This window comes from Colias croceus, chromosome 1 (genome assembly GCF_905220415.1).
Source record: "Colias croceus chromosome 1, ilColCroc2.1".
Taxonomy (NCBI): domain Eukaryota; kingdom Metazoa; phylum Arthropoda; class Insecta; order Lepidoptera; family Pieridae; genus Colias; species Colias croceus.
The window spans coordinates 4,065,318-4,080,635 of NC_059537.1; the positions used below are offsets into that span (position 1 = coordinate 4,065,318).

The 15,318-nt window shown below is 35.8% G+C and overlaps 2 protein-coding genes across 6 annotated transcripts in view; one reads left to right on the forward strand and one right to left on the reverse strand.

Moving 5' to 3' along the window:
* The window catches only part of LOC123705664 (ADP-ribosylation factor 6), a 38,387-nt gene extending 29,051 nt beyond the window's left edge, over window positions 1–9,336 (forward strand). Inside the window, exons 3-7 of one of the 2 annotated variants that reach the window (XM_045654585.1) lie at window positions 5,190–5,298; window positions 5,851–6,006; window positions 6,551–6,697; window positions 7,230–7,411; window positions 8,955–9,336. In XM_045654585.1, the coding sequence (XP_045510541.1) occupies window positions 5,217–5,298; window positions 5,851–6,006; window positions 6,551–6,697; window positions 7,230–7,372 (528 nt within the window). In that variant the 5' untranslated portion in view covers window positions 5,190–5,216 and the 3' untranslated portion in view covers window positions 7,373–7,411; window positions 8,955–9,336. The remainder of the gene's footprint in view (window positions 1–5,189; window positions 5,299–5,850; window positions 6,007–6,550; window positions 6,698–7,229; window positions 7,412–8,954) is intronic. The other variant, XM_045654595.1, reaches the window with a different exon arrangement.
* A 1,667-nt stretch (window positions 9,337–11,003) lies between these two features.
* On the reverse strand, window positions 11,004–15,318 carry LOC123705648. 4 transcript variants are annotated; one of them, XM_045654552.1, is made up of 6 exons: window positions 14,999–15,318; window positions 14,103–14,225; window positions 13,007–13,148; window positions 12,239–12,328; window positions 11,777–11,900; window positions 11,004–11,297 (listed from the first exon to the last, which is right to left on the reverse strand). In XM_045654552.1, exons 1-6 carry the CDS (start codon window positions 15,221–15,223, stop codon window positions 11,138–11,140), a joined length of 864 nt encoding a protein of 287 aa, XP_045510508.1. In that variant the 5' UTR covers window positions 15,224–15,318; the 3' UTR covers window positions 11,004–11,137. The 4 variants fall into 4 exon arrangements, with proteins under 4 accessions (XP_045510508.1, XP_045510499.1, XP_045510527.1 ...); XM_045654543.1 differs by having other exon boundaries at window positions 11,777–11,903; XM_045654571.1 differs by lacking the exon at window positions 14,103–14,225 and having other exon boundaries at window positions 11,777–11,903.

Consider the following 15,318-nt stretch of genomic DNA (forward strand, 5'->3'; position numbering starts at 1 on the left):
TTCGATCAATCATAATTCTATTTAGTACCTACTTTTCAAGAAATAGGTTATCAAAAAGGTATTAGGCGTACCTAGTTTTATTTCAGTAACGACCATTTATCAATATTATACTAGTATATATTTCTTTGTATAGGACCTATTTTAAATGAATTGTTACATTTTTGACATTTTAGATTTTTGTGAAACGATTTTTTAACGCCGATAAAACGGTTGAATGGAATTTGTGGTTTAGACAGTGTCGCTGCAAATTGTGTTGATTTACCACAATTTCCTAAACTTTCTCGGTATTTGTATCTAGTTCAGGATACATCGCCCATTTTTGCAAGTGACTACTATCAAGTTGATTTTCCGTTTGTAGCTTTATTTTGATGAGACACCGAATAATTTCGTGTACGAAACTCTCGATTGTGGTAGCTAACAGAGATAACAAGGATAAAATTTTTTGATTTGATGGTTCTCAAATATTTATTACGCAATTTGTAGGACAATAAGTCTGTTGAATTATATAAACATTAACTAAGTGAAAACAAAAAAATCAGCTTGTTAGTAATCATTTATGATGACCTCGTTATCGATACACTTTGGAAAGGGGGACTCTTTGAACAAACCATAGATTTTGAAGGACAAATATTTTTTCGAATAATTTAGGTTTTTATCCTTGTTATCTCTGTTAGCTACCACAATCGAGACTTTTGTACACGAAATTATTGGGCGTCTCATCAAAATAAAGCTACAAACGGAAAATTAGCTTGATAGTAGTCACTTGCAAAAATGGGCGATGTATCCTGAACTAATCAACTTGTGTCAGTCAAATAATGAAAAGTATTGTGATTTGTGATATCGTAAAGGTATCTTCCTCTTAATTAATAATTAGGTACCTAACAGCATAATACAACGAAATTATTGATAGTTATTTATTAGTAGATAGTAAAATATTGCTCAACGTTGGAGTAAATTGTAAGTGCGAAAGGTTAGGTTTAGAAAATTACGTCATTAACAAGTTCTCATAACTATTGGAATGTGACACCAGCGTACACTTATGAGCCTCATTATCATACAATAACGTTATTCTGTGTTAAATAACGAAAACTGTAAAATTGTTCATTACATCATGGCCGTGTGAAATCGGAAAAGGGAAAATGAGCGCAATTCACACTTTGCGCTCGTTTTATTCACGGAGAGTGAAAGTGTGATGATACGCGCTATGATATGTGATGGTTTTACACGTAAATATTATATCGTCTTTTTATTAAAGTAAATAAATAAAATTCTTCATTGTCAGGAGTCAGCGCCCTCTTCAGTCTTCCACAGAGTCCATAAAATGTAAAAAAGAAAGTATGAGATCTTTGCGTATATGGATGATAATTAGGTAATCGATTCAATAGATATCTAGTAGGTTTTGCGTAATTTCATCGTAATTAATACATTCCCAAATCCTGATATTTCATTATAGTCTATACTCTATTCTTAGAAGTTTTTTTGTTATATCACTGCAATTACGAGCTTTAATTATTAAGTACGTAAGTATTATTGATCGTCTTTTATGGTCTATTGAATACGTTACATAACAACCAGGGTTTGTATCCCGTTGGCGACATGAGCAGGGATTGACACACTTAGATATACCTACCTTATTCATAACAAGAAATAGGTAGAATAAGGCTGTCTATCTTTATTTATGTACCTATGTTGATAAACATGAATACACTATGTAGTATATTAATTAGCTTAAAAAAACCATTTTTACTAATCTTGTTAATAGCAATAAAAACATTTATTTTTATTAGTAGCAGGCAGCAGCTACTTACTTGAATATGAACAGTAGAACTTGATTTATCCAAGTCCACAGAAGACATATTATTCTATAAATGCTCGACTGCATCACTGACTTATATTAATTATGTTAAAAAAATAAATGCAGTGAAATCGTGGTTTCTCGTAATGCAAGTCGGTTTCTTTTAAAAATAGACATCATCTCGAGTCTCAACGTTAGGTCACTTGGGTTGTGAGGGTATTTTATGTACTTATATCTTCGATGTAGGGCAAAGTAAGGTGGACTGTGGGATGTGGTTATATCACGTTATTACTGATGAATGGTTGTGATTTCATTGAACAAATAGATACATATATATATTTTTCATGTCTTTGTAGAACCTATTGGGAGAGGGTATATATAATGTTAATATCTCGGATGTAGAGCAAAGTAAGGTGGTTGTGGGATGTGATTATATCACGTTATTACTGACTAGCTTTCGCCCGCGACTCCGTCCGCGCGGATGTCGGTTTTCGCGTGGATGGTTTATTTCTCCATTTTGAGTAACTCTGACATCTTATAAATATCTATTGGACCCAAATACGGCTAGGCCTATAATAATACGCAACGTGTGTTCGCGGTTCTACAGAACAACGTCTATGGATAAAACTGAAAAATTAAGTTTAATTTTTTTCTAAGTATTTTTCCAGGATAAAAAGTATCCTATTTTACGCCCAGGATAATAAGGTATAATTATACCAAGTTTCATCGAAATCCAACCGTTAGTTTTCACGTGATGCCTTCACATACAGACAGACAGACAGACAGACAGACAGACAGACAGACAGACAGACAGACAAAAATTTTTTTAATCACATATTTGGGTTTGGTATCGATCCAGTAACACCCCCTGGTATTTATTTTTTCAATATTTACAATGTACAGAATTGACCCTTCTACAGATTTATTATATGTATAGATGAATGGCAACGATTTATACTGTGCCAATATGTTAATTTTTCATGTCTTTGTAGTGCCTACTTTGATCTTTATAAGAAGCAAATAACACATACATCTAAACATATTTTTAGCACATAAAATGTGTCACTTTTATTATGTACTAGTGATCCGCCCCGGCTTCGCCCGTGGTACATATTACGCAATAAAAGGTAGCCTATGTCCTTTCTCGGGTATCAAAATATCTATATACTAAATTTCATGCAAATTGATTCAGTAGTTTAGGCGTGATTGAGTAAGGGTGCCATCAGACAGACTGCATCGCAGCAACTGCGCGCGGTCGATATATATAACTGCAAGCAGTTGTGTGTTCGACTTCATGCTGTCATGATATCAACTGCACGCAGTCGGCTGCAGTCGAGTGAAGTCAATATCAACTGCATACAGTCGCGCGTTCAACTTCGCGCGGTCGGCTGAAGTCGGGTAGCGTCGCCGCATGCTGTCCACCGCTACTGCATACAGTTAGTGTGCAGTCAGTCAAAGAACCGAACGCAAAATAATAGCAAAATAATATTCCGTATGGCAAAATAATAGCAAAGGATCAATCCACATTCGTGGTGTATTTTGCAGTTTTTTAATTCGGTTATATCGCCGGCGGCGGCGGCGCCGTAATAATATTAAGAGGCCTACACCACCGAAACTAGCGCCACCGAACATTTTATTTTTTTACTCCTTAACCAGATCAAATTTAAAAAATCTAGCTCGGTACTTTGCTAGTATATTACTTGTAGTATTTTTGGTATTACTTTTCACTATTCTAACTGTTCATTATTCTAGATTGATTGCCGCCAAAAGTGGCCACTTTTGGCGGTAATCAAAAGTTCTCCTTATTTACCGAATGCAAAATAATGAAAAGTAATACCAAAAATACTACAAGTAATATACTAGCAAAGTACCGAGCTAGATTTTTTAAATTTGATCTGGTTTAGGAGTAAAAAAATAAAATGTTGGGGGGGCGCTAGTTTCGGTGGTGTAGTCGCCTTAAGAGACGTAACGTGTGTGCTTCCATTTCGACGTCAAACCTTACACTAACTCTTGGCCTACATGCTTGGTTTCGACTGCGTGAAGTCGGACCCGAGTCCCGACTGCAGACAACTGCGTGCAGTTGAGTATAGCAACTGCGTGCGGTTACTAATGCGACTTCGTGCGGTTGTTGTGTTGCAGTCTGTCTGATGGCAGCCTAACAGACAGACAGACAGAGTTACTTTCGCATTTATAATATTAGTATGTATTAACACGAATAACGATGTTTTAATGGAGGCTTTTAAAAAGCCAAGAACGTTGAATGTTATTGTTATGATACGGTTGCCGTTCTTTAGAAAATGTTAGCTAAGTTATTCTGCGAAATTTTATTTTTAGCTCATATTTAAACATGTTTTATACATATTTAAGCTCGTTTATAAAAAATGATTCCTATAACAATAAACAAACACAAATTGTGTTTTTTATAGGAATCATTTTTTGTAAACGAGAGAAAATACGTAATGTAATTTTAAATATAGTTATTTGGTATTATCTGAAAGTTTTAAAAGATTTAAAAAGCTTGTTTTTATTCCTTTTCGGTACATAAATAAAGGGCTTTCTTTAATTCTAATGTAATTAATAGTTTAACGTGGTTTAACTCAATCATTGGACTAAAGACATTTGATCCTTCAGTAGACTTGTACAAGTTTTGAAGTTGTAGAAAGTGTAACTGGATATCTTGAAAGCTGATCACTTGTAGAAATGTACTTGCAAGTACTTACTAAGTGCTAATGGTTGGTAATTACCTTATGGGTTGACGAACCCTTGTTTGTAAATATATGAAGCATTATCAGAAGTATTTTTATTTATAGGATATAGAGAAACCTTTCTATTTAATGAAAATAAAGAATATAGTTTTAAGGTTATAAGGTCATCTTGTCACCTTTTCTTATGATAAAATGTTAATAAAAATACACCTTCGCTATTTTAGTATTTTTATTAATATTACTTGAGAAGGTAGTGCTAGCAATACGTCTTATTAACTTACACTTACTTCGATGATATTTTAATTATTTTGAAATAAAAATTGCGTCTGGCACCTATTTAACAACGAAAAACACGTCTTGCAATAAAAAGTGTATGTCTAATGGATCTATCTAAAGGCAAACGATTAAAAATTACGCGTTAAAAAATGACTTTAAATTAAGGATATTTTCCTGTGCAGATAAGATGCGCACTAATAAACGCAACCACTGCGGCCAGCCAGACAGCCCGGACTGTAACCGAAATAGCAAGAGGAACAGCATAATATCAAAAAACCAACTATACTAAAATGCTCACTTGTCAACGTTGCTACCTCCTAGAATATAAACATTTAAACTGTGTACTTTATTAATAATAAAAATATAATTATAAGCTTCGTTCAGAAATATAATATGTATCGTTTTGTTTCCAGTAGTGCGGTTGAGGCGATCTCGACACGATGGGGAAGCTACTGTCCAAGATCTTCGGGAACAAGGAGATGAGGATACTCATGCTGGGACTAGATGCTGCTGGAAAGACTAGTATCCTTTATGAAATAAAAAAAGACGTGTGGCACTCGGGGACTGCCGCGGTAAAGCTATTGCATAGCATGCCTTCAAGCCACACCTCCGAGCCCGTCGGAGTGGGGAGCGTGAGGTTTTTTCGTTACGGAATTTCTCGATTCGGTCCCCGCGCTCAAGGCCCGCGATAGAAGCTATGCAATAAAAAAACTGCAATTTACATCAATTTAACTGTAGTGGCTAGAAGTAATGTAAACAATACAAATACATAATTAATTTAATCACAAAAAATACAATTTGATTTTTGTTATTTTCAACGTTAACATGAACGTTTGAACCTTATAGAATACTTTGATATAGAAAACTCAACAAAAATAGTTGAATTTTTATATATCACCTTCAACAAAAATTTATTTGAGCCGAATTAATTAACAAAATGTTTATGTCTATTAATGCTATCTCCATAAAAAAAAAGGTATTCTAGTATCTCAGTTCCAAATTAAACATATTATTAATATCCTTGTTATTGATTTTGTGTGCTTGATGTTATAATTATCCTGAACGTATGGTCAGCAATTTTATATAAATTAAAATTAGGTCAGTCAGTAACAACGATACCCACAGTCGGTTTCAATGTAGAAACTGTTACGTATAAAAACGTCAAATTCAACGTGTGGGATGTTGGAGGGCAGGACAAAATACGACCGCTATGGAGGCATTATTACACAGGTAAAATAAATCAAGTTTTGTACATTTCCATCTCTTTCTAATTGTTCATTTATCGATAAACTTGTTTACACTGTATTTGTGAATGTTAAAAACATTAGCGTACAATAAACTATCCTAATCATAATCATGCTCGAAAATTGCATGAACAAAAACTCTGCCTACATATTATGAAGTAGGCAGAGTTTTCTATACAGGTTAATATAAACTTTGAACATTACTCCCACGGAATAATGTGGTATTTTCAATGAATATTTCATACGGTCTACACAGTCGGAATTTTTTTTATGCGTAGGCATGCCTTTTAATAAGCAATTGTGTATCTAGTTATAGTATTTATAATTTAGTCGTCAATTTAGACATAAACTATATCTCTTCAGAGGTCCAACTAAACGCTTAAAGGAATACTACTGGGTCTATCACTTACATAGACTTACCTACGCACATATGTTATGCGTGCTTGCCCTTCTTTCAAATACCAATCACGTTTTCCCTAAAAACCAAACCAATCAAATAAAACTAATCATACATGTGGTATACATTCCAGGTACCCAAGGTCTGATATTCGTGGTGGACTGCGCGGACCGCGACCGCATCGACGAGGCGCGCCAGGAGCTGCACCGCATCATCAACGATCGCGAGATGCGCGACGCCATCATACTCATATTCGCTAACAAGCAGGACTTGCCAGATGGTACGTGTTTGTAGAACTTTTTAATTTTGTTACTAGAAGCAATCTTTATTTAGTGCCGAGTGTATGGATTTACAGTTCTCAAGGCACTGGAAATTATCAAGGAAATTACAGAATGCTATGTCATAATAAAAAAATGGGTTTGAGTCGCGCGAAGCGTGATTAAATTGTGAAATGCCTCAGACAGTTGACGGATTGAATTCTTTATCATTCTAAATTTCTAAGTCATAGGTTACACGCTCAGTCTGGCGTCAGTTCAGTCCATCAGTCTGCTCAGAATGACGGGAGAATTATCGTCTAACCGGTTGACTGACGGACTGATGGTTCAGAATGTACCGTGTTTTTCATCCATCATTCTGGCATCAGTCTAAGCCGGATCAAACTGATGGACTGAACTGACGCCAGACTGAGCGTGTAACCTATGAATAAGTATTTTAATTGGGCAACGCTTCTACGTGTTCAGTATTGACACATCTGATTGTTTCATTCCTATGCCGCTGTAAAATATACTAAACATTAAATTGAACATTTCCAGCAATGAAACCACATGAGATTCAAGAGAAGCTCGGTCTGACGCGCATCCGCGACCGCAACTGGTACGTGCAGCCGTCGTGCGCGACGTCCGGCGACGGGCTGTACGAGGGGCTCACGTGGCTCACCAGCAACCACAAGTTATGAGCTGCAGAGTAGGCGGCCGCGTGCCGCCTCCACACAACGGTAACACCGCCGTCTCTAGCGCTATCTGCTCCGTGCTCGGTTCTGACACACCAAATGCGAAATTACGTAAACAGGGCTTGCAAATTCACGCATTTTTACCTAATCTGACAGATCTGACATGTGTAAGGAAAATCAAATGAAGTGTTTTTATTGAAACCAACCACCAATCAAAATTATTTTGTCAATAAATTACAGTCTAAGTGCTGATTTACACAGGGTCAGTAGACAAGTCAGTCGCGGCGCCGAATTTCGGCGCCACGACTGACTTTAAGTGCTGATTTACACAGGGTCAGTAGACAAGTCAGTCGCGGCGCTGAAATTCGGCGCCGCGACTGACTTTAACTGTTTACTTAGACTTCAAGCCTCTGTACTGACTTCAAATCTGTTTACACAGGGTTTTTTTTCGGGTCAGCACTGATTTGCCTCGAATTTGTAGTCAGTTACTGACCCTGTGTAAATCAGCACTAACTGTTTACATAGACTTCAAGCCTCTGTACTGACTTCAAATCTGTTTACACAGGGTTTTTTTTCGGGTCAGCACTGATTTGCGTCGAATTTGTAGTCAGTTACTGACCCTGTGTAAATCAGCACTAACTCGTAACAGTAACATTACAGCATTAGCACTCTTTATCACCACCGCGCGTGAAATAGTAAAAAAGCAAAAAAGCGCGATAAATGTAAATTAGAGTACCATGCGTCCCGCTCATCAGTCATGATTTTGTTTCCTGCTTTTGTCTTTTGTCTTTCGCGCTGGAGAATATAGCGATCATGTAAATGGACTAAAGAGTTAATTAACTGTAAAATTATTTTCCTGTTTTTTTGTAATTCTTCGAACAGTCCCTCTGTATGACATTAATAATTTCTTAAATGTATATTTTCTATTACTCGAAAGACACCTGAACCAATTTTACAAATACAAATTAGTTCAGTTTTGTTTGAAGACATACTTCCTTCATCAGGTGACCATCTGCATCTGATGATGAGATCTTAAAAAAATCGAGAAAACTCTCCAGATTTGAGACTTGAGATAATTCTTTAATTTTCTTTAGTGATATAGGACTTAGGAAGCAATGTTTAGTTTAAGATTGTTAGGTTTATAAAATTGTCAAATAATGGGCAAATATTGGAATGATGTTCTTTATCGCGCGTTACGAAAGACGGAATAGACCAAAAGTTGGTATAGTTGTAACCGTGAGGCGTGCGCGTGATCATATCGGCTTGCTTTCAGCCAGTTATTTTAGTAACTTTGTTCCATCCGGGTGTTCTTTGACACCTCTCAAGTTTTGACGTGACAACGTCTTATAATTCGATAGAGCCGGCTGCACGCACGAAAAATCATGACTCATGCGGCGTTACCTCGCTCTGAGGCGTTCCGTGGCCTTGAAGTGCAAGCGAGAGCGCGGAACGAGCGACAAAGAAGCACAATCGGACGTTGTCACGTTCAACTATTGTCAGTAAACCGACTTTACAGACAACCAATTTTTTTTATATAGAAAATCAGCCTATTTATTTTAAGATATTTACATATTTATTTCATTTCCAGGTGAGGATATAGATGCCATTTAATTGTAAGTAAGCGCCCGCACCGTCTGTAACAATGTGAACCAGTGTCGAACTATAGCGCAAGTGCAGTGAACCTACCATGGACTTAAATTATAAAATTATAGTTAGTTAAAGTGAACTGTTTGTCACACAAAATCAATTATTCCATTATTTAAACGATTAGAGCTTTGTTCTATCGAAATATTTGATTATTTTTTATGTTATATAAATGGTGATTACGTAAAGTAAATGACTTTTTTTTTCATATTTTTTACCACCATTGTATAGTAACGGTAGGTAAAGTTTCTAACACTAGTATACAGAGTGAATGAAGTGATTCGAGGTTATTTTAATATTTATAAAGCAATATAAGCACGCTATGTACAGTACCCCTAGTGTGAGTTTGATCGAGTACGAAACGTTACTATCGCGTTTGCGTCACAGCCGAATTAGTATGGGAAATCGAACAGCGCCCCTAGCGGACGTATGGGGAAGCTTTGATTCCCCATACAAATTTCGCTGTGACGCAGACGCGATAGTAACGTTTCGTACTCGATGAAAACTCACACTAGCCACACAGTAGGCTCGTCTAAATTATGGTATATACATAGATGTTACTCGTTGGTGTGGAATTGATTTATATAAGTGATTAAACATAAGATCTTATAATGGCAGTTTTTAACTTTCACGAAGGCCTCATTGTCCATGCTATGATTAATATAACATTATCAAGAATTTTACAAGAATAACATGTAAAAATTTGAGCATAGTAGGTTACTGACAATATTACCAACAATACTTACTCTAGAATATATGTTTATAATATTTGAATGGATATAGATAGTGGAACAAAATGGAATTTTGTACAACTTTCTCTTATAGATGTCATAATATTCTTTGCTAATAGCTTTTAGTTTTTAATGCAACACTTTACGACTAATGTATTTCTATCTTCTGTATTATGTATTGCAATCATTATTCAATAATATGAATTTATACAAAAATATCTGTAAGAACAAAAAGGTCTGTTTGTCTATTTGTACACCGTCATTTCATATTATATTGTGGTATTTATTAATGCTCAAATTTTAAGTTTATCAACAATTTTGTTCTCCTACTAATAAAAGTGTTAGTATATTAAAATTTTTATACATTTTGTCATCTTAAAAGCGTATTATAGCTGCTTTGCTTGTCCGCTTCGGCTTTGTGTGGTTAATGTATAATGGGACCAGCCGGTTACAATTTTTTAAACCCACAAAACTAACGAAACATTCACTGTATCGACCATTCCGTTATCATATAGATCCTGTTTATTTATTTTTATACGAGTAATCAAATAATTTTGACATCACATTAACTTATTCTTATTTAGTCGCAAATCGTTTTAGGCTGGTCAATTACGACTAAGATGTATGTTCACTATGTAGGTATTAAATTTCAATCTCAACTTATTTCGCGAAGCTACAGTTTGTTATCGTTACTTTACATCCATTGTTACGTTTATTTCTAAGGGAATTCTATTTTTTTAATACATGTTTTATGTTACGATGATTTTTATAACCGTTTCACATTTGTAAGCGCTTCTCTAGTTTAAACGGCGCGTGTTCTAATGCGCGTTTTGGAAAGCTCGTTTGAACTATTTAATTTAATGTATAAAATTGAGAATAGATATATTATGATTAATAACAATGTAAAGTTCATAGAAACGTATACTTGCGAGCTCAATTATTATAGAAATTACAGAACTGAGATCGCGACACAGTTTATTTTCGTGCAAGTAAATTGATTTCTATCGTTGATTTTTATGTATTCTTTTCACAAAGATATACGTTTTTATGAACTGGTCGCTGATATGTGGCGTAAAAATATTCCTAGATTACAAATGATTCTAGACTATTCGATTGAAGTGCAATTAACTTGATTTAGCATTCGAGATGTAAAATATTTCATAATATAATTTATGTTTTCACTTCAACGATGTATCGGTTGTATGGAGTTACAGTCTGCTGTATAAATATTGTAGAAAGGTTATTCAAATATAAACTCACACTTGACTGGTTGTTTTTATTTATTTCTTTTTAAAGAGATCGTTAATGATCCAATCTAGGTACATGAGCAGTTTGATGAAGGTTTTTCTTGAGTAGTGGTAGAGTTTGGTGGCTTTGAGTCGTTTTCGGGTTAGTTTCATTGGTTTTGCATGGAGGCTGTGAGGGAGGGGTCCGCGGTGACGTCATCGGGCCGCGGCGGTAGAATGATCTGCAGCTCCTCGTTCAATATAATATCGTCTTCGGGGAGCGGCTCGTCGGGAACTGTAGAATCGTACTCGTCAGGCGCGGATGCGTTGCTGGATAAATGTCATTTTAATTTAAAAAGAGATATTTAAGATGAATCTATTATCTATGCACTTGCACTGGTTGCCAAAGCTGCTACTGGGAACTAGTAAGGTACACGATAACGAAGCCTAAAGGGGATGAAACTATAACTACACTTATACAATTTAATAAACGACATCGTTATAGAGATACAAACTCAATAATGCTGTGGAGATGGCCGTAGGCTATGATACAATAAAGTTGACACCAAATGGAGTAAGCCATCTGTACTACGAAATCATATAAATGACTCAGTAGATGATAAAAGATAATATTATTGTATTAATGTAGGCTGTAGCACAGCACGGGATACATTTGAGTGAGTCGCAGGCGTGCTAGTAGTAGAATGACTCAGTAAACAATTAAATGTAGGTACAGTACAAACCCGAACTGGTCGCGGGACATGTTAGTACTATTTTTTTAGGAATACTACACTACATTATATACTCACTCGAGCTGGTCGCCGGGCGTGGCGCTAGCGAGCACGGAGGTGTAGAGGCGGGCGCGCGCGCCGTGCAGCCGCTTGCCCGCCGGCACGTCCTCCGCGCCGCGACGCGCAACGCTCGAGTGTACCACTGCTACAGTAGTGATTTATTCCGGGTTATGGTTTACGAAAAAAACGGTAGTATGGTTTACGGTAAACATTGTAGGTATCTTGTACTTGAAACCGAAAACGTTCTAAACTACGGGACGAATTTGACATGTAGAATTAAAAATAAAAAAAGTTCGCAGTTTGCTAGCTTGGTGAATTAGGACTTCAACATTTTCCTGTCTTCCCATAGGCTGATGATGATAAAGAGTTTGGTATATCCTTTATACATTATACATACTTAGCTTATATCATTTAAGATAACTGTTTTAAGTAAGTAAGTATTTAACAAAAATCAATTATAATTAGCAGATAAAAAATTACCATCGTTTTGACCAATAGTTGGTGCTTCTTTAACTTCTTTTTTAAGTTTTTCATCTGGTGGCAATGTTTGCGTTACATCTTCCTTAGGATCTAAAGAAAATTCTTAATTATATTGGAGTAGGTAGGTAAGTAAGAGAAATACAAGGACTAATAAAAATATTATCTTCTTGCTACTTTGAAGAGAAATTTAGTACGTATAGGTGAAAGGATTTGCCCGATGTTTTCTTTCTATCGTAAAATACCTTTGTGAAAAATATATTTAGGAATAATACGTATCTAAGAAGATATTAAATTCCCTTATTCTGTAATATAAACTTAACGAGATCAGATCTAAATGAAAGATGATGTAAGTATTTACCGCAAAACACGTTTGAGGAAGATGATGGCATTGTGTTACCAGTGTCATTTATCAATGTTATCGATATACTTATCTTCATTTACATTGTTAATTATGTGCTGTCAATAGTTTAATAGTAACTCGATAATATATTTGCCTTTTTAAATCAAATGGAATTAAAAGGGAAGTAACTACCTAAGGTAAATTATGTCTCTAAAATAGGTAAAACTATAAGATCTTTATACCTATTATCATTATCTACTTCAAATATTCTTATCGTGTATTAAATTTCAACATACAACACATGGTGTGACTATTAATTATTTGGTTAGGTACTCAGAAAGAATTAGAATGGCGGATCTTCATAAATTTTTTGAATGTATCTATCTATTCTTATTGAAAAGTGATTTCTACATAGACAAAAGATATACCATTTCTTATCTTGAGGCTAGTTTTCAAGTGAAATTCGGCGTAGCCACGGAACAGCGTTTCCAATTCATCGGGAGTCATCCGTCGCAAATACGGCACTCGCTTGAGATCCGGCCTGTGGAGGCTTCTGAACGAGTTGCGATGCTGAACATGGAATAATTAAACGGCTTTTGAATAGAAATATAGGAAAAAATATCACTGGTATTAAAGACGTGTAAATTAAGCTTTGAGAACAACAAACGTCAAAACACAAACAGCTATGAGCTAGTAATAATTATTTTTGTAGGTACTTTAGGTACCTACTTACTTAATTAAAATCGTAATATAACGTAATTATAAGTCCCCGCCGATATGTATATTATACTCTATCTATAGTAATAAATGTAGGTACCTATTGTCAAGTCTGACCTTATATGTAAAGATAAATTATTTTGCCAAAAAATAGCATTCTGTTTGTACCTTCAAAAGCTTTCGTTGTGTTTAATTAATCACTGTAAGTGAAATCCTTTAGATAATAATTAGTCATTCGTTACAACTGGGTATTGAAGCTTTCAATTGCGGATAAATCCGGAATTAAACAGCGTTGTAAAGATTATTAATTCAATTGAAAGCTAAATACCTATATTTTTTAAAATAATGAAAGAATTAATCAAATACCTTTTACTCTAAAAAATGGTTGTCTACTGTAAAGTCGGTTTACTGACGATAGTTGAACGTGACAACGTCCGTTTCTGCTTCTTTGTCGCTCGTTCCGCGCTCTCGCTTGCACTTCAAGCCACATAGGGAACGCCTCAAAGCGAGGTAACGCCGCATGAGTCATGTTTTTTCGTGCATGCAGCCGGCTCTATCGAATTATAAGACGTTGTCACGTCAAAAATTGGTTGTCTGTAAAGTCGGTTTACTGACGATAGTTGAACGTGACAACGTCCGATTGTGCTTCTTTGTCGCTCGTTCTGCGCTCTCGCTCGCACTTCAAGCCTTACATGGAACGCCTCAGATGAGTCAGAGCGAGGTAACGCCGCATGAGTCATGTTTTTTCGTGCGTGCAGCCGGCTTTATCGAATTATAAGACGTTGTCACATCAAAAACCTGCAATACCTTAACAAGTCCTGGCGGCACCTGCATCCTCTCACACGCGCACGACATGCTCATGCAGTGGATGACGCTGTCGTGCTTCACGGATATAGCTGACAGACCGCTGCGTACTATCTCTTCGTTTATCTAAATGAGATGTTAGTTGTTTGAGACCTAAGGCTTTATTTTTGAATAATTTTTGTTGAATAATATTTCAGTGTGTGTTTAGTTTCCCTATATTAATAAGAATAATGTTAGATATTATTATAGTTCTTGTGAAGTTATAGGTATTATACTGACTTGCACGCATTAGATTTGTATACCTACCTAAATTTAATTTTAATGATTCTAATACTTGGACGCCAGGTGGCAGATCTACTTACATTTTTATAGCTCATAATTTCTTTATAACAGAGACCCCATAAAATGATTCAAAGTCGATTAGACACAAGAAAAGGTTCCAATGTCCTGAATAGTATTGTCCTTTTACAGCCTTTTGAAATAACAAGAGCGCAAGAAAATGCCGTAATTGCATTTAGAGTCGATTCATCATTCTTTTCACTAAACGCTCCGCTATATAAATTGCTTTCTGTCAATGGGTCGGCTTACAATCCGTTACTTTTGAAAAACTTCCCCTTTCAGGATCCATTGCCCATTGAAACAAGGTTTATTAAATACCCAGACGTCATAGAAAAAGTACTCTTTGTTTGCAAATTACTGTGAATATTTCAGGATGTTTTAACTTTCTTGTTACGAAGTAAAACAGTGTCTATGAAAGGCAGGAAGTATAAGCTTCATATTTGTCTGAATAATGATTTGATAAGATCATGTTGAAACAAATTATTGTAGGTATAAAATCAATGATTAAACATAACTACTTTACGATTTAAAGAACAGCTGTTTATATTTATGTTAGGTACCTGCAGTTCCCTTCCTTCGCAGCACGGCACCAGCGGAGGGAGTTCTTCTATCTTTTGCGCCAGATTGATATCGAGTGCCATGTTGTCTCCACTGGCCACAGGATTCATCATCAGCGATGCGTTCGAAGACCTCTTCTCCTTCATCTCAATGTGTGAAGATGCTGGTATAGTGGTGATGTTATTGGTGTCACGTAAAATAGCCATGGTGTGCTCGAAAAGTTGCATATTGTTCGGGAATTTGGAGTCGGATTTGAGTGTTTTGTAGTTTTCTGTAGTTTCACGATCTTACATTTTTACAGGAATTTCAACACTGACGCGAC